Source organism: Hypanus sabinus, chromosome 10 (assembly GCF_030144855.1).
Source record: "Hypanus sabinus isolate sHypSab1 chromosome 10, sHypSab1.hap1, whole genome shotgun sequence".
NCBI classification, from domain to species: domain Eukaryota; kingdom Metazoa; phylum Chordata; class Chondrichthyes; order Myliobatiformes; family Dasyatidae; genus Hypanus; species Hypanus sabinus.
In genome coordinates this window covers 118492147-118513915 of record NC_082715.1, presented here as the reverse complement: position 1 = coordinate 118513915, position 21769 = coordinate 118492147, and the positions used below count along the sequence as shown (strand labels likewise).

At 42.6% G+C, this 21769-nt stretch overlaps 1 protein-coding gene across 1 annotated transcript in view; it reads left to right on the top strand.

Moving 5' to 3' along the window:
* The window catches only part of gnmt (glycine N-methyltransferase), a 39389-nt gene extending 17843 nt beyond the window's left edge, over positions 1-21546 (top strand). Inside the window, exons 2-6 of the mRNA XM_059982789.1 lie at positions 3441-3568; positions 6001-6114; positions 6682-6824; positions 11985-12106; positions 17548-21546. Of these exons, the coding sequence (XP_059838772.1) occupies positions 3441-3568; positions 6001-6114; positions 6682-6824; positions 11985-12106; positions 17548-17719 (679 nt within the window). The 3' untranslated portion in view covers positions 17720-21546. The remainder of the gene's footprint in view (positions 1-3440; positions 3569-6000; positions 6115-6681; positions 6825-11984; positions 12107-17547) is intronic.
* The last annotated feature ends 223 nt before the right edge of the window (positions 21547-21769 follow it).

The window sequence follows — 21769 nt, the reverse complement described above, 5'->3', positions numbered from 1 at the left end:
TTTGCATATGTGGGGATTTCAAGGTGAGAATCAACCCAGTGCTGCGTACTGAACAGTATCCCCTGCCACGAATAGAAGACATTTTTGCACTTTTGACAAGCAGAGAGTGGTTTTCAAGGATTGTCTTGGCACAAGCCTGTTTGCAAATGGAGATTGTGGTGTCAAACAGGAAGTTCCTCACAATCAACACTCACAAGGGACTGTTCCAGTATAATTGTCTTGTCTTTGGCATCGCATCAGTTCTGGAAATTTTGCAAAGAGCAATGGACCAGATGCTCCAAGATATCCCAGGAACACAATGTTACCTTGATGACATCATTGTGATTGGCAAAAATGATGAAGGGCCTTGGTTAAGTGCTTACCGGGCTGAGTGAGTAGGGTCTGCGTGCAAAGAGAGAAATGTGAGTTTTTCAAGAATGAAATCTCGTATTGTGGACACGTCATTGACAAGTATGGCTTTCATAAGTCACAAGAGAAGATTGTTTCACCCAAACTGGAAAATGTGTCACAACTCAGGCCATACTTGGGCTTGGTAATCTATGGCCACCGGTTTCTCCCAAATATCGCGACAGCGCTGCACCCATTGAACACGATGTTACAGACAGGAGCAAAGAGGGAATGGTCAGAAAGGTGTGAGAAAACATTCAAGGAAACTGACTAAAAACATCCAATGAACTGCTCGCCCATTATGACCTATCTCTGCCCATCAGACTGGTGTGTGATGCATCCCCTTATGGCACTGGAGTCATTTTGTCACACATCATGAAGGATAGACCTGAACCCCTGATTGCACTTGCTTCAAGATCACTAATGTGTGCAGAATGTAACTATGCACAGAAGCCCTTAGCCTAGTATGGGGAATAAAGAAGTTCTGCCACTACCTCTGTGGACGAAAGTTTACGCTAGAGACAACTCACCATCCCCTTGTGTCCATTTTTAATCCCAATGATGACTGCTACCCGGCTACAACGCTGTGCACTATTCCTAGGAGCCTATTGTTATGGAGTTCAAGGCTTCTAAACGACATAACAATGCCGATGGCTTGTCACGACTTCCACAACTGGCAACTGAAGTAGGAAGGTCCTCATACTGTGACCCAGCAGAAGTGTTCCACACAGCTTTGGTGGACCAGTTACCAGTAACAAATTCTGAAATATAAAGGGAAGCAAGGAATTGCCAAAGTCTATGAAATCGCTATGCAAGGATGGCTAACTCATGAAAACCCTGTTTCCAGAGTTCTCAGTGAGACAAAACCAACTGTCTGGATGTCAAAGAATGCTGACGTGGATCTTCCAAACTGCACACCTGAGTGTTAAGATATCTGCATGAAGGACACCTGGTACAGTCAACAGGAAGAGTCTTGGTTGGAGCTAAGTATAGTGGCTGCTAATGGGTCAAAAGCTGTTTGGGATGCCAAAAACTTCAAGATGCACCCCCAAGGGCACTGTAAAACCCAAAGCAGTTGCCGTCATCACAATAGCAAACAGTACATGTTGACTTTGCTGGACCATTCATGGACTCCATGTTTCTGATTACCGTGGATGCTCATTTGAAGTGGCCAGAGGTTATACCAATGAAGCCAACCACATCAGCAAAGACTGTCTCTGTTTGAAGGACTAGCTTCATGAGAGATAGTTTACCAGGACAAATAGTGAGTGACAACAGACCATAAAGACGCATCAGAAAAATTCCAACTGTTCATGAAGAAAAATAGCATCAGGCATTTCCAGTCAGCTCCTCACCGCCCAGTAATGAATGGGCTAGCTGCAAGGTTTATCCAAACCTTCAAGAAGTCCATTAAAGTGGTGGACATGGAGTACGTTTCTCTACAGCATAAGGTAGATTCCTTTTTGTGTATCAGGACTCTGTTCATGTGTTAACAAATCAGACACCTGCAATGTTGTTTGTGAACACCAATCTGAGATCTCACATTGAAACCAGATCTATGGAGGGAAGTGCAGAATAAACGGTTCAGCCAGTTGCCAAGTGACTCAGCGAGGAGCTTCAAGATTGGACAGGAAGTCCTAGTGTGTGATTAACAAGAAGACAACTGGATACCTGGTAGGATAGCTACAAGAACTGGACAACTGATGTACACAGTGGACTTTGGAGATCAGACGTGGAGACGTGATGTGGACTAGTTACTGGATGCAATACTGAAGAAAACACCTGAGTCAATTGCATTGAACAAGACTGACACATTACAGTCATCGGACTCGCCCCGCAGCGGTGATCATGTCAACATGATGTGGGAAATCAAGAACATTATCTTAGAAAAGACACCTACCAAGCCTGATGCCACTCCACCAGAGGCACAATGAGAACGTATTCGATGCCAAGGCACCTACCAAACCTGATGCCGAATGAAACAGGACACCACCCAAAGACTGAAACTTTAGAACTGTGAAGTTAGTTATGGACTGTTAATGTGAATGCATATTTATTTGGAATTTGGGTTTATGAAAGGGGAATTGAATGTTTTGTACATATACAGTTTGTGTTGTATTAATCTAAAGGGGAGGAAGTGTAATCTATGAATCTATTTAAAAGCAATGACTCCCCCATCCTTGGCACTATATATTGATCTGTCTCTATCTCTGCCACTGACTCTGGCTCTCATCCACCTTTTGACTATTCTTACCAAAGTAAATGACCTCACACTTCTCAAACCTACCTGATGTCGTATTTCCCCATTTATGACCTGTCCCGAGAGGCCACATTTAATGCACGTTATTCTGAAGATTAAGGATCATTGATGCCAAACACGATATCTTTGTCTATATAAAGAGCAGGAGTTGTATGTATTGCCCAAACACTGATATAAAACTGGAGAAAATTTGTATCAATTATTCATCTTTGCTTTTATACTCTAGTCCTCATGAAATGAACACTAACATTGCATTTGCCTTCCTTACTACCAAATCACTCCGCAGCTTCACCTTTTAGGGAATACTGCAGAAGTCCCTTTGCACCTCTGATTTCTGAATTCTCTCCTCATTTAGAAAATAATCTATGTATTTATTTCTTCTACTAAAGTGTCTGAGCTTATGCCACTTCTTTGCAAATTCCCATAATCTGTTCTAGTTCTTGTACAGACTTCCTGCTTCCTCAATAGTACCTGCTGCTGCTCCTCCTAGCTTTGTATTAGTTTATAGAAATGTATAATCTGCACTGGGTGGAATCCTGCTGTGGCCTACTTTTCTGAAAACACTAGCACTTCATTCCAGTTTTTCAGTCTCATGGGATGTCCTGAAGTTTATGAAGGACTCTGTTTAAACCCTCTAGTGTGCCTCGTTGGGTTAAGGATGTGTACCTGCTCTCAAAAAGTCAGAGTCTAGTGTTTGTCTTTCTAAGAAGCCTATTCGTCCTTGCCAGGCTTGTTCTTGGCCTTTTGCCACAGAGAGTGGGCCCTCTAATCTCTTTGTTCTTCACCTTGACAGAGTGGATTCCATCATGCTACTGGAGGAGGGCTTCACCCTCGTGAGTACAGATGCCAGTGACAAGATGCTGAAATACGCCTTGAAAGAGCGATGGAACCGACGGAAAGAAGCAGCATTTGATAATTGGGGTAAATATTTTGCAAAGATGCCCTATCACAGGAAGGATGGGGAGCGTTTGGGCAGTTAATTCCCTGGAATTTAGGAGTCTGAAGAGTGATGTTATAAAAGTGTATAACATCATAAGGGACGAAAGTGGGATGAACCTTCATACTTTTTTGCTCTAGGCAAAGGGAATATAAAACCAGAAAGCATAGGTTTATGTTGAGAGAAGAAAGTTTTTAAAAAAGGACTTGGGGAACTCTTTCGTCATGCGGAGTGTAGTGCATATATAGAATAAACTTCTGAGAAAATGGTTGCGGCAAGTACAATAACAGTATTTTAAAGACATTTGGCCAAATATATAATAGGAAAGGTATAGAGGGATATAGGTCAAATGTGACCAGCTTGATGGGCTTCTTAGTCTGCATGGGAGGAGGAGTTCCAGCTCGCAGCCCAATGATGTATATCCCAAATCAGCAGCCTGGAAAGAACCTGCAGTTAGCGGTGTTCCGATGCATCAGTTGTCCTCATCTTTCTTGGTGGCAAAGGTCACAGGTTCGGGAGGTGTTGTCACAGTAGCCTGGATGAATGAATGCAGTGCAGTTTTGTAGATCATACACCCTGCCAGCACCATGCACCAGCGGTGAGGGAAACGAATATTTGGGGTGGTGGATGGGGTGTCAGTCAAGTGGACTGGATGGTTTTGAATGTGCTGAAAGTTGCTGGAGCTGCACTCATCTGAAACAAGTTAAATTATTCCATCACACTCCAGCCTCACGCCTGGAGGTAAGTTACTACAAGAGGCCCATCTTTAGTAGCTTCGATATTAATGTGTCTGATCCAGCTGAGTTTCTGGTTCCCAGATGATTGGAGGTTGAGGACTCCGCAATGGTAATAGCACTGAGTATTAAGATTAAGTGTTTAGATGCTCACTCGTGTTGGAGGTGGTCCTTCCCAAGCACTCATTACTCATTGCCTAATCTGATATTTAGGCTCTCCTACATGTTAACGCTGCACTCTGTTATCACGTGGAAAAGTAATGTTAGTGAACTCTACCCAAAGCATTGTAGGAGCACTGGCAGTGCATAATAAAGAAGCAACTCCTTACCACCTTCTGTGGGGCACATATGGAGGGGCAATAAATGCTGGCCTATCCAGTGATGTCCACAAATTAGTCAAAAACTGCAAGTCTGAATGTAATTGGAGACTGGGATCTAGTGCAGGGATTCAGATGGTTTATGTATGGAATAATGGATACATGAGTGACACAGATTAAGATCTAATTGCGGAGTTCAGGGGAGGGGTTCATACTTGGAGTAATGAACTCCTGGGAGTGATTACAAACTGGAATCTATTTGAGGAGTTCAGATGGTTTATACATAGAATAATAGGTTCCTGGGAGTGATTGTAAATGGGGATCTAATCAAAGGTTTGGATAGTCTCTAATAGAATAATGAACAATTGCTTGCTCTGAATAGCACCAACTATGCCATTATGGTATATACAGGAGCATATAGCACAAAGTAGAGCTGGCTTTATCCACTGGTTTTTCAGAAATTAATTCAGCCTCACAGCCCTGCTCCTTCCCTATGTCCCTGCAAATGTTTTCTCCCTTGAAAATTTTATCCAATTGGTGTTTGACTGAAACTCCTTTCTCCATATATCCCAAATATTAATAGCACTAAATACTTAAGTTATGTTATTGGGTTTGCCAGTTATCTTAAATGTGTGCTATTACAAATGTGCTTTACTTTATTTGTTCTTGGTAATTTTACATGAATGTAATGTAGTCTGCCCTCCCATTTACCATGACTATTCGAAGACATTTGTTGGACTTTTGTGGTAGGTTCTTCCAATATGACTGTAATATGGTATCCTGGTCATAGTTATCACTGTAGCAACAATGCAAAGTAAACCAAATTATCAGTTTGAAAAGCAAAACAAAAACAAAATCTGAGAGAAAAGCTGAAATAATTAGCAAGTTCTGTAGCATCAGTGATGAGAGAAACTGAGTTAGTATTTCAAGTTGATGGCCATTGTTCAGAAGTGGACTCTTGTGTCAGTTCCCCTAGCTCTGCATCCTAATGCAGCCATTTACTTTGCTCTCTCCAGCCACTTCCCGTTCTCAGCAATTTGAAACCAGTTTGATTTCTAACTTTTCTCAATTCCGATGAAAGAGTGTTGACTTGAAGTATTAACTCTGCTTCTTGTTCTGTGGATATTGCTGAGCACTTCCAGCATTCTCCTTTCTTTATTTGAATTATCTTCACTTTGAGTTTTTTTTTTCCCCCTCTGCAAAAGCAATCCAGTTTCATTTTTGCAAGTTAATTGATCATTCTTCTCTTTTCATGTTTCTTTGAAAAGACGACACATTGACCACTTTTGGGTCTTGCCCTCGTATGACTTAGTTCTGATGGTCCCCACTCCTTCAGCCCATTAACCAGCATGCTTTGCTTCACAGTAATCGAAGAAGCCAATTGGCTGACCTTGCCCTCGGACATCCCAAAACCAGGTGATGGGTTTGATGCCGTGATTTGTTTGGGGAATTCATTTGCACATTTGCCAGACTTCAAAGGTAAAATTTAATGTGACTTCTTTGATTCTTGTGTGGCCAAAGATTTGGTGGCAGGTTCTAATGTGAGACTAGAAATGTGAGAACTTTGGAACAGGATATGCCACTTGGAGGAGTCAGGAGGTAGTTGCAGTCAAAATGAAGTCGGAGGAGAAATTGAACAGCATTGGAGAGGGATGGGTCAGGAAGCTTTTAGTGAGGATTGATGAAGTATCACCAATGGATCAGAGAGTGATTTGGAAAGAGATGAAGAAAGGTGCATTAGGAATAGGTTAACAACTTTTAAAATCATTTTGAAAAGTACATAGCTAGGATGATGGGCTAAACGTGGCAAGTCCTTCACTGGTGATGCTTGGTGTGGGTTTTACACGTGTCTCTTTTTATGTGAGGAAACAAGCCTTTGTGCCAAAGTGGCTGAAAAGTCAACTAATCCCATTGAATTTAAAAGCGGAAATGGATGGTGTGGGTGCTGTCTGGGATCTTGCCTCCCAGCACATCCCATCCCATTGCTCCCTTGCTAACCTGCAAATGTCGAGTTGGAACCGTTGTTATTTTCTTGAACTGCTGCAGGTGACCAGAGTGATCAGAAGTTGGCTCTAAGTAATATTGCCAGCATGGTGAAACCTGGTGGAATATTAATCATTGACCATCGGAACTACGATGCCATCCTGGAAACCGGCCAGGCTCCGAAGGGCAAAAATATTTACTACAAGGTACATCAGTAGAATTGGAGCATGTAACAATTGACTTTTTCTGAGTGTGTTCAATCCAAAATTGTTTTGGATTTTTTTTTAACATTTCTGGTAACATTTGGCAATTGTATCTGTATAATGCAATGGTGGCTCCATGCCCCCTCTAAGAGTGAGCATAGGTGAAGCCACCACTATTTTAGAACTAAAATCACTAGGGTTCAACACAGAAACAGGCCCTTCAGCCCACTGAGCCCAGACTGACCATTAAGCACCTATTTTTACTCTAATCCTTCTGTGATCTTTTTTATTTTCCTCAGAGTTCAATGAACTCATTCACTTGTCCTTAAAACTAATCAGCTGTTAATTAACTATTGTTAATTAGATATTCCAAATCATCTTGACCAAAGGCTGCATGACCTCGAGTTATCCAATTTCATTCTGTGGGCACTTCTTGAACATACTGTAATACGCAGTAGATTTGGCAATGTAGTGGTTAAGGTGCTGGGTTAATAATCAGAGATATAGTTGGAGAAATCCCATCACGGAAAATGGGGAGTTAAAATTCAAGCAACGTAGTAAAACCCTACATGTTACTTCCATGAATATCTTTACTTCACTACTGTTTTTTAAAAAAGTATGATAGATTTTCCAGTAAACCAGGTAACGAGAGTGCTGGATTGGAAGCTGTAGTGCAGGGGTTCCCAACCTGGGGTTTATTGATTCCTCGGTAAATGGTAGGGTTCCATGGCATTTTAAAAATGGCTGGGAACCCTAGCCATAATGAGTCAAGAATGGGCAGGGGCATGGGGACTAGGTTCTGCACAAACTGAAAGCATAGTAAGTGGGATCCTGTGGTGTTAGAGGGAATGTGGAAAGTGGGGACCCAGTGAAAGAAAAGGGGTCCCATTGAATGGAAGAGCAGTGTAACAAATGTTATGAGGTGAGCCAGAACCACAGCTCTTCATGCATTCTCCCCTGATTCTGCTATTACTCTACAATCTATAGTGATCGATTTAACTTGAACAACCCTTCCATGGTTTGGATGTGGGAGGAAAACCCAGAACAACCCCCTAGACACAAGGAGAACCCACAGGTTTTACACAGCAGCTGAGATGGGCTCCAGCATGGAGGCAGCAGCTCTACTAGTTACACCACGTCTCTGTGACATTCCTCTCTCTCTTCTTTGCATTGTTGGATTTTATCCCTTTGGATCACTGGACTATCAGATTCAATTCAGGAGTGTACTGGGGGGAGGGGGGTGGGTTAGGATCTTTCTCATCGGAATTTGAAGTCTTGAAGCCAAAAATAAGAATGCATTCTCAATGGAAGTGCCCATGGTAAAGATAGTACACTTCCAAGTCAGCTACAGGACAGATAGCAGAAAGGTAGTATTCTGATTCCTATGACAAAGCCCTCACATTTCAGTGTGGACTTTGAGATCCGTGAGTCAGACAATGTCACATTGGGAGGACTTGGCCTTATTGGTCTGGCCTTATGATAAAATTGTTACAGAAATGACATTCAGCCAGGTGGATGGGCAGAAGGTAATGTTTAAATTACTCAGTGATGTTCCTCAAGAGCAGAGAGACTAACCACTTGCCCTTGATATTCAGTGGCATTACTATCACCAAGAACTCTACCAACATCCTGGCAGTGGTCATTCACCCGAAACTCGCCTGGACCAACTGCATCAATCGTGCGGCTGTAAGAGCAAGTGAGAGGCTGGGTATTCTGTAGAGAGTGACTCATCTAGCAACACCCCAAAAGCTTTCTATTCATCTACAAATTGCATATTGGGAGAACAGAGTCATAGTCATAGATTTATACAGTCCTTGCTAACCAAGCTGTCTGTCTGAGTTAGCCCCATATACCTGCATTTTGTTCGTATCTCTCTAAAACTTTCTGAGATCAGTATCTCCAAAAATGGTTTGTGTTTTACAATATTACCTACCTCTGTCAGCCTATTGGATGTACCATTAAATGTGAGAGGATCCGAAGATACTTTTGTACTTTTCCTCTCTCTCCTGAAATCGATGCCTTCCAGCTGTAAGTTTCCCTACCCCTAGTAAAAGAGACTTGTGAACACAACTTGTGTAAGCCCCTTGTGATTTTATATACCTCTAAGGTCTCCTTTCAGCCTCCTATGCTCCAAGGGAGAAAACACATCTCTCTCCTTGTAACTGTATCATTGTCACCAAAAGATAATTTTCAACTGATCATTCTGGGGCATTACAGGTGCCCAAACTTCCCTTCCATTGAGCCCTGCAACAGTTCGCCTTGGTCCAGTGCCAGACTTCAGCCTGTTGGTGACTAGACTTTCTCACAGCCCTTTAACTTCATTGCTCACAGTAGCAGTCTCTGATGCTGCAGGGTGTCTCTAGGTCCATAATCCACATCAGCAGGATCATCATCATTATCAAGGCCATTATCAAAATAATATCATCATCATTATCAAGGCCATTATCAAAATAATCTACACCATTATCAGGACCATCATCAGCATCAACGTTATTATTCTCTCCAATCTGCTCTCACACCACCACCACCTCCTGCTCAAGATAACAATACTTAAGGGACTGGGGAGTAGGTGATCTCTTTAGCTACCTTGCAAAGACAAATTTGGTTTCTTTTGTTTGAAAGCTGCAGGCTAAGGTGTCATAATGGTGGTGGAATGGCTCAACTGGTGACTGCAGTTGATCAAGTCAACTGACATGTAGTGATGACAAAGGAATTGTATTAGTAGGTATAGCTGGAAGATTCCAGACTACAGTTGTGGTAGAGTGACTTTGGGGTGGGTGGCCACTTTGTCCACCGTTGCGTGATGGTCTCATCCACCTGAGGTGCTGTACTTATCAAGCTCCAGTCCCTTGCAAATGGCCAGCCTCCTCAGATTTCTTTCTCTCAGTGGGTGGATAAAGGTTAAATTTGTTACAATCCATTACCCGACTTTAGAGATTTAATGCTTGAAGGGTGGGACGGGAGTGGGGGTTGAGTGGTGCTGGTGGCTGTGTTGATGGAAGATAGCGCCAGTGAAACACTGATGTTTTGTGGACTACGTACAATACTTCTTTGCCCTTCAAGAAAATGAACCTCAGTGTTGTATATAGTGGCATATATGTACTTTGATAATAAATTTACCTCGAACCTTTTTACTTTGAACCCTTTTTTTTTGTATACCATAGAAAGAAGACATTGGGTCTGTCAATTAAATGCTGGCTTTTAGAGCAATCCCAGTAGTCTCGTTATCCCTTGATCTCCTTGCAGCAAGCTATTCTCTTTCACATGCTTCTAAGTAAATTTATTATCAAAGTGCGTATACTTATTGCCTGTTATGCCACTGGTACTTAGGGCAGCAATGAAGGTCCTCTATCTGTGGCAGTTATCAGGGCTTCCTTCATGTCACAAGCTTCCTTTCAGCTTTCACTGCTGTCATGCAAGTCCCTGGTGGAGACTCAGGTGTACCGTCACACTCAAATGTGAAAAGGTTCTTTATTGCTGTTTATGTAACAATTTTGTTTCACCGGTTAGGGTTGTTAGCCCTGAGCTGAACCCCTGAATCTGGAGGACCAGTGGACCACTCTTAGTCTGTCCTTTACCCTTTGACCTGTTTGGCATGGGTGACCCTACCAAGAGCCAAAGCATAAAGCACTGACTCCAGCTAACATACTTTCTAGGCCTTTGAGGCACGCAAGTCTCCAAACCCGATGACAGGGTTGTAGTCGTCTTGGAAGATCAAAAAAATGTGTATATCTATTTCATTATTTTTTAAAAATTTATTTTGATTTGCTAAAAGGACCACAACCTTCCATCAGCAGGATTATCTGCTCTGCACTGTCTGCAGGGTGAATGTCAATGATGGTGCCGCAGTGGAAGAGGGAGTAGGGTATGTGGATGGAGCAACTGTGCCTGCTGAGAGGAGTGTATTCTGATTTGTGAAATTAGAAAAAGAATTTAGAATATAGTGTTACAGTCACAGAGAATGTGCATGAAGACATACAGTGTAAAGAGCACTAGGCAATACATTGGGAGATCAAGAAATCATCTTCATTTTATCAGAAGTTGAGCTCTGTTCAAGAATCTGGTAATAGTGACATTGAAGCCATCCTGGAGTCTGTCCATGCTTTCAAGCTTTTGTGTCTTCTGAGGGAAGAGTTGAGCCTTGTTTTTCAGTTTACTCATGAGCAATGCAAACAAGCTCATGAGTGAAAAAGGATTGAGTGCTTTCCTGGCATATATGACGAATAAACTCTTCTCGGGCTTCAAGCTTGGTACAGGTATCATCCCTGAAGAAGATGGCAGAGTTTGTCACCTAGGTGTTATAATCAATACCTGTACCCAGCTTGAAACTCAAGAAGAGTTTATTTGTCTCTGAATGTTTCAGAGAAAAATGTTCAAAGCTGAAGAGTCAAAATGGATGGATGGAGTTAAAGCAGAGATGAGGTGTGATAGAAGTGAATAGTGGATCATTCTTCAAGTGATCAATTGCCTTGGGCTTAGACAAGGAGTCCATCCCACAGTATGTGTAGGGTGAGTTGAGTCATGTCCATCCTCACTCAGGCCTTGGTCTACAATCAATTGATTGCAACCCCCTTTGGAACAATGATCTTCCACGACTGGTGCTGGTAGCCACATTATCACAGAGCCACGTCGGCGACTGTGCAGGCATTGTTTATATTGCTGCTCAGTAGAAAATCACCCTAATGCCACACCAGGCATCTTTTCAGCCCATTTTGTGAACTCTTGTCAACCTAAGAAAAGGTAAATCCAAGCACAAGGCACAATGCTCCAATAGAATTCATATCCATTGTTCTTTTGACGTCAGCTTCACAAAGTATATTATTGAGTGGTTTCAATACAGAACAAGCCCACTCAACACACCAAGTCCTTGCCAACAATGCAAGAGCAATATGATGCCCCACTTCCTCCACCTGCTCCGTACTACCTTGTATGTTCGTCCCTTCAAGCTATTGCCTGTGGTGCTGCTGCAAGTAAGTTTTTCATTGTACTTCTACATGGGCAAATGATTTGAATAAACTCAACTATTTAACACTCCATTCAAATCTTCCTCCATTCCTGAATCTCTTAGCGTGTGCAGGAAGGATCATTACTATGGGAAACCACCATTCCTCTGAAATGCAATCACCATTTTAACGTGGGAAAATCTGCAACTTTGTCTTCCAGAGTGACCTGACCAGAGACATTAGCACTTCTGTGCTCTATGTAAACAACAAGCCTCACATGATAACGTTGGATTACACCGTTCATGTCCCAAATAAGGACCAGGAAAAGCAGGCAGACGTGAGGTAGGAATGTGCAGGGGAACGGGAGCGGACGATGAACATTAAAATTCAGTTTTGAGAATGCACATCATATTAATCCAATGTAATGCAGCAGTTCAGCATTCTTTACTGTTCTTGTGTCAATGATCAATGGGCAATTCTTAGCTGGCATGTAGTATTTTCACTGAGTGAAGCATGTCTATTGGCTGGCAAAAACTTAGCAGAAAGTCAATAATGTATCCTTCCGTGAAACTAAGGGAAGACTGAGTGAAAGATCTGAGCTCTTTATCTCTCCCTGCATCCACTGCCAAAATTCAGTGGTTTGGCTGGCCCATAAATGACACTGATGCAATTTTCCTCGCCCCTGTACCTCGCCATTTCACCCCGGAGGATATCAGTGTAAGGTTTGTGCTCCACCCCTCTCTCTGTTCTCAGGACTGCTCCAGTTGGCTTCTTGTCCGGAGCCTGAATGAGAATGGATGAACAACCAGTCGCTGATCACCTCTCCATCCTTTCTGTTGATGCATGATGGATCCCATACCTTTGGTGGTAGCACCTCCTTCAACCTGATTATAATTCAGTTAGACCTCCACCTTAACTTCACTGCTGTGACTGGTTAACTCAAAGCTTTTTGTGGTGTCCATGGGCTGCTTTTTTATGCTGGTGAACAAGACAAGGAATGAGTCATTAAACAAATATCTGTGACCAAAGGCAAACAGCATTCAAATGACAATAATGTTTGAAACAAAACTCTATCAAAGGTGACACCACATGTAATTCTTAAATACACACTCAGTGGCCATTTTATTAGGTACACTATAACTGCTCGTTAATGCAAATACCTAATCAGCTAATCATGTGGCAGCAACTCAATGCATAAAAGCATGCAGACATGGTCAAGAAGTTCAGTCATTATTCAGCTCAAATATCAAAATGGGGAAAAAAATCTTATCCAAGTCACATTGACAGTGTAATGATGGTGCCAGACAGGGTGGTTTGAGTATTTCCGAAACTTGATCTCCTGCATTTTCATGAACAACAGTCTCTTGAGTTTACAGAAAATGGTGCAGAAAACAGAAACAGCTAGTCAGTGGCAGTTCTGATAAGTGAAATGCTTTGTTAATGAGAGAGGTCAGAGAAGAATGGCCAGACTACTTTAAGCTGACCGGAAGACAACACTAACTGAAGTAACCACGTGTTACAAAAATAGTGTGCAGACGAGTATCTCTGAGTGCACAGAGCATCAAACCTTGATGTGGATGGGCTTCAGCAGCAGAAGAACAGAATGGGCTCCACTCTTGTACTAACAAAGTGGCCACTAAGTGTATATATTGTACATTGCATTCTGTTTTCCTACAATAACAATTATTCTCATATTACATATTACTATTAGTATCACATGTGAAATTATACTAATAGCTAATTGTGTCCAAGTTCAGATATTCACCATTCATAAATCAACAGGTATGAAATCACATGCTGTGCAATAACAATCTGTCAACTAAATTAAACAACACACACAAAATGCTGGTGGAATGCAGCAGGTCAGGCAGCATCTATAGGAAGAAGTAGTGTCAATGTTTCGGGCTGAGATATCGACTATATAAGATGCTACCTGGCATGCTGTGTTCCTCCAGCCTTTTGTGTGTGTGGCTTGAATTAACAGCATCTGCAGATTTCCTCGTGTTTGCGTAACTAAATTAAACATCTGCCACCATCTACAGCTAACACTGATCTTAGTAGGTTACCTCCCTAGTAAATTTCATATAAGTAACTGCACATATCTTGCTCTATAGTTATCAAAAATGACTATATATAATTGTGGTTCATATACTTTCTTAATTGAAAGCCCCCCAAACTTGGATTTAATACTTATGATCATGCATTGTTTCCAACATGCTATCATCTGGATCTCTTCATCTCTAACTGCCAATGGGACATAACTCTCTTGACTCTACTGCTCCCCTCACCTTCTCCAAACTCACCCCCTTTTGAATGCCTGTTCTTCACTCTGTCTGCACCAATCCTAGCCTCAGCACAGTCGAGAGCAGACTGACCTCTACCTTGCAGAGTCTATACGATAGCTCCAGGATATCTCTCCTTCCTTGCCTCTTAAACAGAGCCCAGAGATCTCCCTCTTCCACATCCAATGCCATTGCTTCCCAACACTGCACTGCCCAACTGCACCTTCTACTTGAGTTTCACAGATCTAACTGCCCCAGTAGGCACATTGCTTCTGTCTGCTCCTCCCATACCAAATGCATATCTTCTTATCTTGACTCCATCTTGTCTCCCTTGGTTTAGTCTCTATTTACCTACATTCGTGACACTTCAGATATTCTTCATCACTTCCTGTTCCCTAGCCCTAACTGCCTCATTTTTATCATGGATGTCCAGTCTCTGTACAGCTCCATCCCCCATCAGGAAGGCCTCAGGGCTCTTTGCTTCTTTATGGATAACAGACTCAACCAGTTCCTCTCCACCACCATCCTCCTCCATCTGGCAAAACTGGCACGTCCTCAAAAGCTTCTCTTTCGGTTATTTCCACTTTCTCCAGACATGGGCACTCAGAAGGTCCCAGCTAAACCTGCCCTTTTCATTGGCTATGTTGAACAATGCATCTGCCAAGCCGACACTAGTAACACTCCCCTACATGTTCTCTGCTGCATTGATGACTGCATTGGTGCTATTTCCTACATGCCCTTCTGTAGAGCTCAACCCTACCCTCAAATTCACTTGGTGTATCTCTGACATCTCTCTTCCTTTTCTTTTTTGTTGTTTTTGTCTCCATCTCAGGAGACACATTATCTACTGTAATCTACAAACCCACTGACTCCACAGTTACCTCAGATACACCTCTTCCCATCATTCCCTTCTGTGCAATGTAGCTCTCACTCACATAGCTTCTGTTCACTCAATTCTACCCTTGCCAGACACAACAGGGCTGGAGTTCACCTAGTCTTCATTTGCCACCCTAATAGCCTCCATATCTCACATCATTCTCTTCAACTTTTTCACCATCTCACACCAGCAAGAGCTTTCCTTCCCTTTCTGCTCTCCCCCCCCCCCCCCACTCCAGGCATTGCAACAATAGTTATTCCTGCCCTTGCACCATCTCCCTTGGCACCATTCAGTAAGTAATCATTTCGGGTGGGGAAGCACTGCACATCTGAATCCGTTGGGGTTATTTATTGCATCTAGTCATTCCACCGCTGCCTTCTCTATGTCAGCGAGGCCCAACGTACATTGGGAGAATTGTTTCATTGAGCATCTTGGCTTCATCTGCCATATGATCCAGAATCTCCTGGTGGTCAACTCCTCTTCCAATTTCCACACTGACATGTGTACCCATGCCTTATTCTACTGCCAATGTGACACTAGACACAGATTTAGAGCAACAGTGCTTCATATTATGCCTTGGTAGTCTCCAGACCGACAGCATGAACATCAATTTCTCTAACTTCCACTAACCTCTCCTCTTTCCTATTTTCTCTATCCCCAGAACCCCCATCACTCAGTCTCTGTTCATTTCCTGCCCTCTTGATTTTTCATCCTCTATGCACTCCTCCCTTAACTTGGCTTAACTTCTCACCTCCGTCCCTTTATTCTTTTGTCAACTGTCCTCGCCTATCAGATTCCATCTTCTTTAGCCCTTTGTCACTTCCACCGATCACCTCTTAGCTTCTTGCATCATTCCTTTTTCACTCCTCACCTGCTAATTACTTCCTCACCTGATCCTCCTATCACCTGCCAACCCTGCTCCACCCCCTTCCCTCCACTATATATATATGTGTGTGTGTGTGTGTGTGTATATATGTATATATATATGTGTATATATATGTGTGTGTGTATATATATATATATATATATAGTGAGCTAAATAAGGATCAGGTGAGCTAAGTAATTAGCAGGTGTAAATATATATATATATATATAAAAAAAAATTCCCCCCTTTCTTTCTGGTCCTGATGAAGCGTCTTGATCAGAAAGGGTGACTGCCCATTTCCCTCCATGAATGCTGCCTGATCAGTTCATTTCTTCCGGCTTTTTATTTGGAGCTCCTAGGTAATGTTCTCCAAATGGAAATGAATATTGACTCGCATTTTGTTTTTTCCATGGATGTTTGATTTCTTTTCGCTGCTGTCTCTTTTAAGGTTACAAATTCTTTGCCTATGCATTGCTCACACTTCAGCCACAGTGTACTGAGCTAAAATCGATAAGTACTGTGACATCATGCATGGGATTGCTGGAATTACTGAATCACATACACATTGCAGTCACTTTCCACAGTGCATACTGCTCACTCAGCTATTTCAGCTCCAATTAGTTATCATTCATCTATAATGCTCCTAGGCTGTCTAACCTGAAGTGTTAGTTTGCTAGTCATGCCCTGCATGAAGCCTCCTGTAATTAAATGTCACTCACACTGTTTTCCAAACTCCGTCCGTCTTTGTATTAGTAATGAACTCTGAACACAAGACCAGAAGTATAGAAGTAGCCCATTTGGCCCTTTTGAATTTTCTCCACCATTCAATCATGGTTGTTTTTTTTTCTCTCTGCTCCATCCTTCTGCCTTCTCCCTGTAATCTCTCACCCCCTTACCAATGAAGAACCTATCAATCTTGACCTTAAAAACACCTAGTGACTTGGCCTCTGCAGTTCTTTGTGCCAATGAATTCCACGAATTCATCGCTTTTTTAAAATATGGTGTACCAGTGTTGTCCATTGCTCTGTGTCCTCGTGGTCCCATCACACTAGCTAATCTCGGCTCAGTCTTCTAGGTTAAGTCAAGAGCATCTTTCCCTGATAACAGAGAAGTTCTCCTGTTCCAATTCCACCAATGTGGACTCCCAGTGTTCCTCTGCATTCTGGACTCTCCTTTTGAGAGACTTTTGCAACTCGAGCTGGAGGAGCAACAGTCTGGGTAGTCTCCAACCTGATGGCATGAACATTGATTTCTCAAACTTACTGTAATGCCCCACCCTTCTTCACTATTCCCCATCTCCTTTTCCCTCTCTCACCTGATCTCTTGCCTGCCCATTGCCTCCCACTGGTGGTCCTTCTACCTTTTCTTCCATGGCCTTCTGTTCTCTCCTCTCAGAATCCCCCTTCTCCAGCCTTGTATCTCTTTTACCAAACAACTTCCTAACTCTTTACTTCATTCCTCCCTCTCCTAGATTCACCCATCACCTTGTTTTTTTTCTCTCTCTCCCTTCCCCCACCTTTTAAATCTACTTCTCAGTTTCTTTTCTCCAGTCCTGCTGAAGGGTCTCAGCCTGAAGCATCAACTGTACATTTCTCCACAGATGCTGCCTGGCCGGCTGAGTTCCTCCAGCAGTTTGTGTGTGTTGTTCCTTTTGAGGTGCCTTCTTCATCTCTCACACTTGAACTTGGAGTCAAACTCTGCCGTTTAGTGTTGCTTTTTTCATGTGCACACAGAACTGTGTTCTGCTTCTCTTCCTCAGCACCTTCCGGCTCTCCTACTACCCGCACCGCGTGGATGCCTTCACCAAGCTCCTGAAGGATGCCTTCCATGGAAAATGCCAGCACACCCTGTACGGTGACTTTAAGCCTCACCCACTTGACCAAGGCAGTGTTCCATGTTATTTCATCCACGTAGTGAAGAAGATCGGCTGAGTCAAAGAGCTTCAAATCTGGGAAAGCTGGGACGCACAAAAAAAGCAAGGTTACAGAGCAAATAGCAACAGAAGAGGCAAATGCATGGAGGGACAATGGGCAAATAAAATGTACTGGGGGAACTACAAAGATGATTACTGTAACAGGAAATAGCTTGGTGCCTTTAATTGACTTGATTATGGCAAGAAGACCCAATGTAACAATTATGTAATTAGTAAAAGTTGTAATTATATGTGTTGATATTAGTACTGCCCCAGTAATGGACCCACAGCTGACAGGAGGATGAAGTTTGTCATCAGGACTCCAGAAACTTTTTGCTTACTTATCAGTGGCCACACTCGCCACCCAATCACCTTAACCTGGCAATAATAGGGGAGGTGAAAATGTGAGTGTGCCTGAGAATCTGAACCCATAAGTTTGTCAGACGTGGAGAACAGCTACTCCACCTTTTGTTCACAAGTTTGGTGTTGGGTGTGTATGATGTTGAATGTGCTCCAAGAGCCCTCGGCAAGGTGAGGGAGAGAAATGATTCCAACCTGTCTGATCAGAACCACCCAGTGAATGACTGTCAATAGGCCTTCTTAACCTAGTCAGACTAAATCAAATTTTCTTCTCAGCAACTGACTGTTAAACAATTCCACAGATTTCTTAACCCCACCGACCCCTCAAATACTATTTAGACTCGAATAATCCAGTTATTTGGAAATCCTGATGGTTCGGCTCCTGGTTCATTCATTCATCTGGATTGTGATTGTGACTGGGGATGGGTGCAGCCAGGATTGGACTCTGAACTGTGGGCTGGGTGTGTGACAGGAACTAACAGAAGTGCTGAGCAAGCAGGATTCCAAAATGTTGGTAGATTTGTGGCTGGAGACAGGGTCCTGAGTTCTTGTAAACTTCCTACCCTCTTTAACCTCACCAACTGCATAACACGGGCAAAAAAAAAAGTGCTACCAGGATTAACATCTAATGGTCTTCAAAATCTGCTAGTCCACACCAACAAAGTCTCGAGTATGCTAGATTATTTGAGGTTTACTCTCCGTGACCATTCTGAGCAAATATCTTACTGAGATTAGAGTTCAGTTAGTCCTTTGCCACTTTGCCATTAGATTTACATCTCTATTCTGTCTGTGTACAATCTTGGTTTATTATCTTTCTCAGCTTGGTTGAGATGCCTGCTGACCCTTTTTAACTAGTGTTTCACCACTAGGTGGCAGGACAACTGTGACTGGATTGGTACCTGGTTTATTATTGTCATATGCACTGGGGTACAGTGAGAAATCTTGTTTTATATGCCATCCATACAGATCATTGTCACACATGATTACATTAAAGTAAAGCAGGGAAACGGAATGCTGAACTTGTCAAACCAAGGTTCAACCTGGTCACAGTTCTGAAACAGTGTTGCACTGCTTTCTTTGAACTGGCTATTGTTTGTGTGAGATGAACTGGTGAGATTGATTTTCAAGTAATATCACTGAAGATCATAAACGTGACTTATAGAGGGGTCTCTGCCTGTCGACTGTACTTTGTGTGTGTGTGTGTGTAATTGATAGTAACTTTATGTTGTGGGTTCTCTGAAGTAGGAATCTGGTCTTCAACTCTGACTTGCATCCAGGTCTTTGTTGGGGGTTGGCTGGTACAGTTGTTGTTTAAAGCTGCCCTTGCCCTGTAAGCTGAATGCTGACAAATCTCTCTCTCCCAACCCATCCCATACACCCTTCCACCCCCTCTCCTCCTTAACCATAGCGAGAAGAGGTTGTTTCCCCTGCACATTGGGGTGATAAACCACTTATGACAGTCACTGAATCTTTGGCACTGAGAGGCTGGCTTCACAGATGCCCCACTGGATCGCCCACTTGGCAGAGGTCTGGGTTCAATCCTGCCCTCTGGTGCAGACTGTGTGGAGTTTACATGTCCTCCATGAATTCGTAGGTTTCCCACAAGTTCTCTAAATTCCTCCTCCTTCCCAAAGATCAGAATCGGGTTGAATATCACCGGCATATGTTGTGAATTTTTTTTTGTCTTTACGGCAGCAGTACAATATAATACGTGGGGGTGAGTATACATGACTATGTATACTTTATATTAAATAAGTAGTGCAAAAATAGAAATTAAAAAGTGGTGTAATATTCATGGTTCAATGTCCATTCAGAAATCTGATGGCAGAGGGGAAGAAGCTGTTCCTAAATCATTGAGAGTGTGCCTTCAGGTTTCTGAACCTCCTTCATGGTAGCAATGAGAACAAAGCAATACCTGGGTGATGGGCGTCCTTAATGATGGAGGCATCACTCCTTGAAGGTGCCCTGGATACTACAGAGGCTAGAACCCAGGATGGAGCTGACTAACTTTACAACTTTCTGCAGCTTATTTTGATGTGGGGATTGGTGGGTTGATAGGCCACTGTAAGTTACCCTGACTGTGCAGGTGAGCGGCAAAATCTGAAGGGAACTGATGAGAAGTTGGGGACAATTACAGCTACTATGGGTGAATGGCATTAGTGTAAGGGGCATGGGCAGTAAAGGGCCTGTTCCTGTACTGTACAACTCTATGTGACTGTAACAAAAGGGGATTAATGCCAGATTAGCGTATTGGATGGCTGTTGATGGGTATGGACTTGGAACCATGAGTGCTGTTTTCTGTGCTGTGTTTATGAGCACAGACTCGTTGTCAATGATACCGATACCCTTCAGTAAGGAACCTGATGGCTCAACAGATCTTAAAACTTTCTTTGTTGTCAGACAGCACACAGTGGAAGGTAGAGATCTGCATGCTTCACCTGCGCAGTACAGCCAGCGCTCATACAGCTTTTGCGCTAGGAGTTTGCCTTGTAGTAATTTTAATAGATAGGAAGAAGAAAATTGGGAAGAATACACAAATGTTAAAAGTTTTTTTTTTCATTATTTCCTTTTCTCGGAAGTAGTCCTAAGGGCTGGGGATTTGGATCCAAAGTAAGCAAGCAGGATAGATTTTCTGGATACCAGGTTGACGTCACTTGAATTCTTACCAACATTCCGCCTTGACATATAGGAAGGCACTTCATCTGGGCTGATAGCTCGGTGCAGCACTGAGTGAATACTGCACTGTCAGAGGTTCTGTCTTCCAGTTGAGGAAACCACTGCTCTCATCCGATGTAAGAGGAAGCTTAATGGAACTTCCTGATTAAAGAGCAATTTATTTCCCATAGTGTTTTGGCCAATAATCATCCTTCAGCTGAACTAAAAGATACGTTATCACATTGCTTTTATGTGGGGCTGTAAGAGACTGGATTTGTTGATGACATTTGATTGTGCTTTTTATATATATAAAAAAATGCTTTGTGATGTGCTGGAAACTAGTGATAAAACTGTGAAAACAAAGAGAGGGCTTTCAAATTTAACAATAATCAGGACCTGGATCTCGCTGGCATCCCCACTGAGCTGTGAGCTGGTGGACCTATCTTCTAACTCAAGTCCCCTCTCCTAAACAACCCACCTCTACCCTCTACTGAAAAGTGCTGTGGGGAACAAGGCCTTTTTGGCCTCCACATTGTGCTGTTGAATTTGCTTGTAATATCCCTCATCCAGAGGGCTGTGCTGATCACTGTGGGTGGGGTGGAGGTTTGAGTGGAACATCTGGACCGGTAAAGAGTGATTGGGGTGAACAGATTGATTCTATGGTACATTATTTCATGTGCTTCAATGCAATAAAGTGCTCTGTAATGTAACTTCCTCTTTACATTGACATGTATCAATGCATCCACAAAATGATGGGCTTAAGCACTCCCCTCCCCAGCAGTATCTATTGTGCTGGATTGCGCCGGTTATCTAAAGCACCAGGTTAAATAACACTAGACAATTTTTTTTTAAAAAGTGTTGCTTCCTCAGTTTTTTTTGTTGTTTGTCATGGACTGCTTGAAGCTGAGCATATAAATTCAGACTACTTGTATCATGTAGGAATTTGGAGAAAGAAAAAAAAACTTTTATTGAATATAATGCGTTCAGTTGCATAACAGTGCTGATGTTTTACAAGTGTTCAACTAATCTAAAAAAGTTTGGTTGATGATTTTCA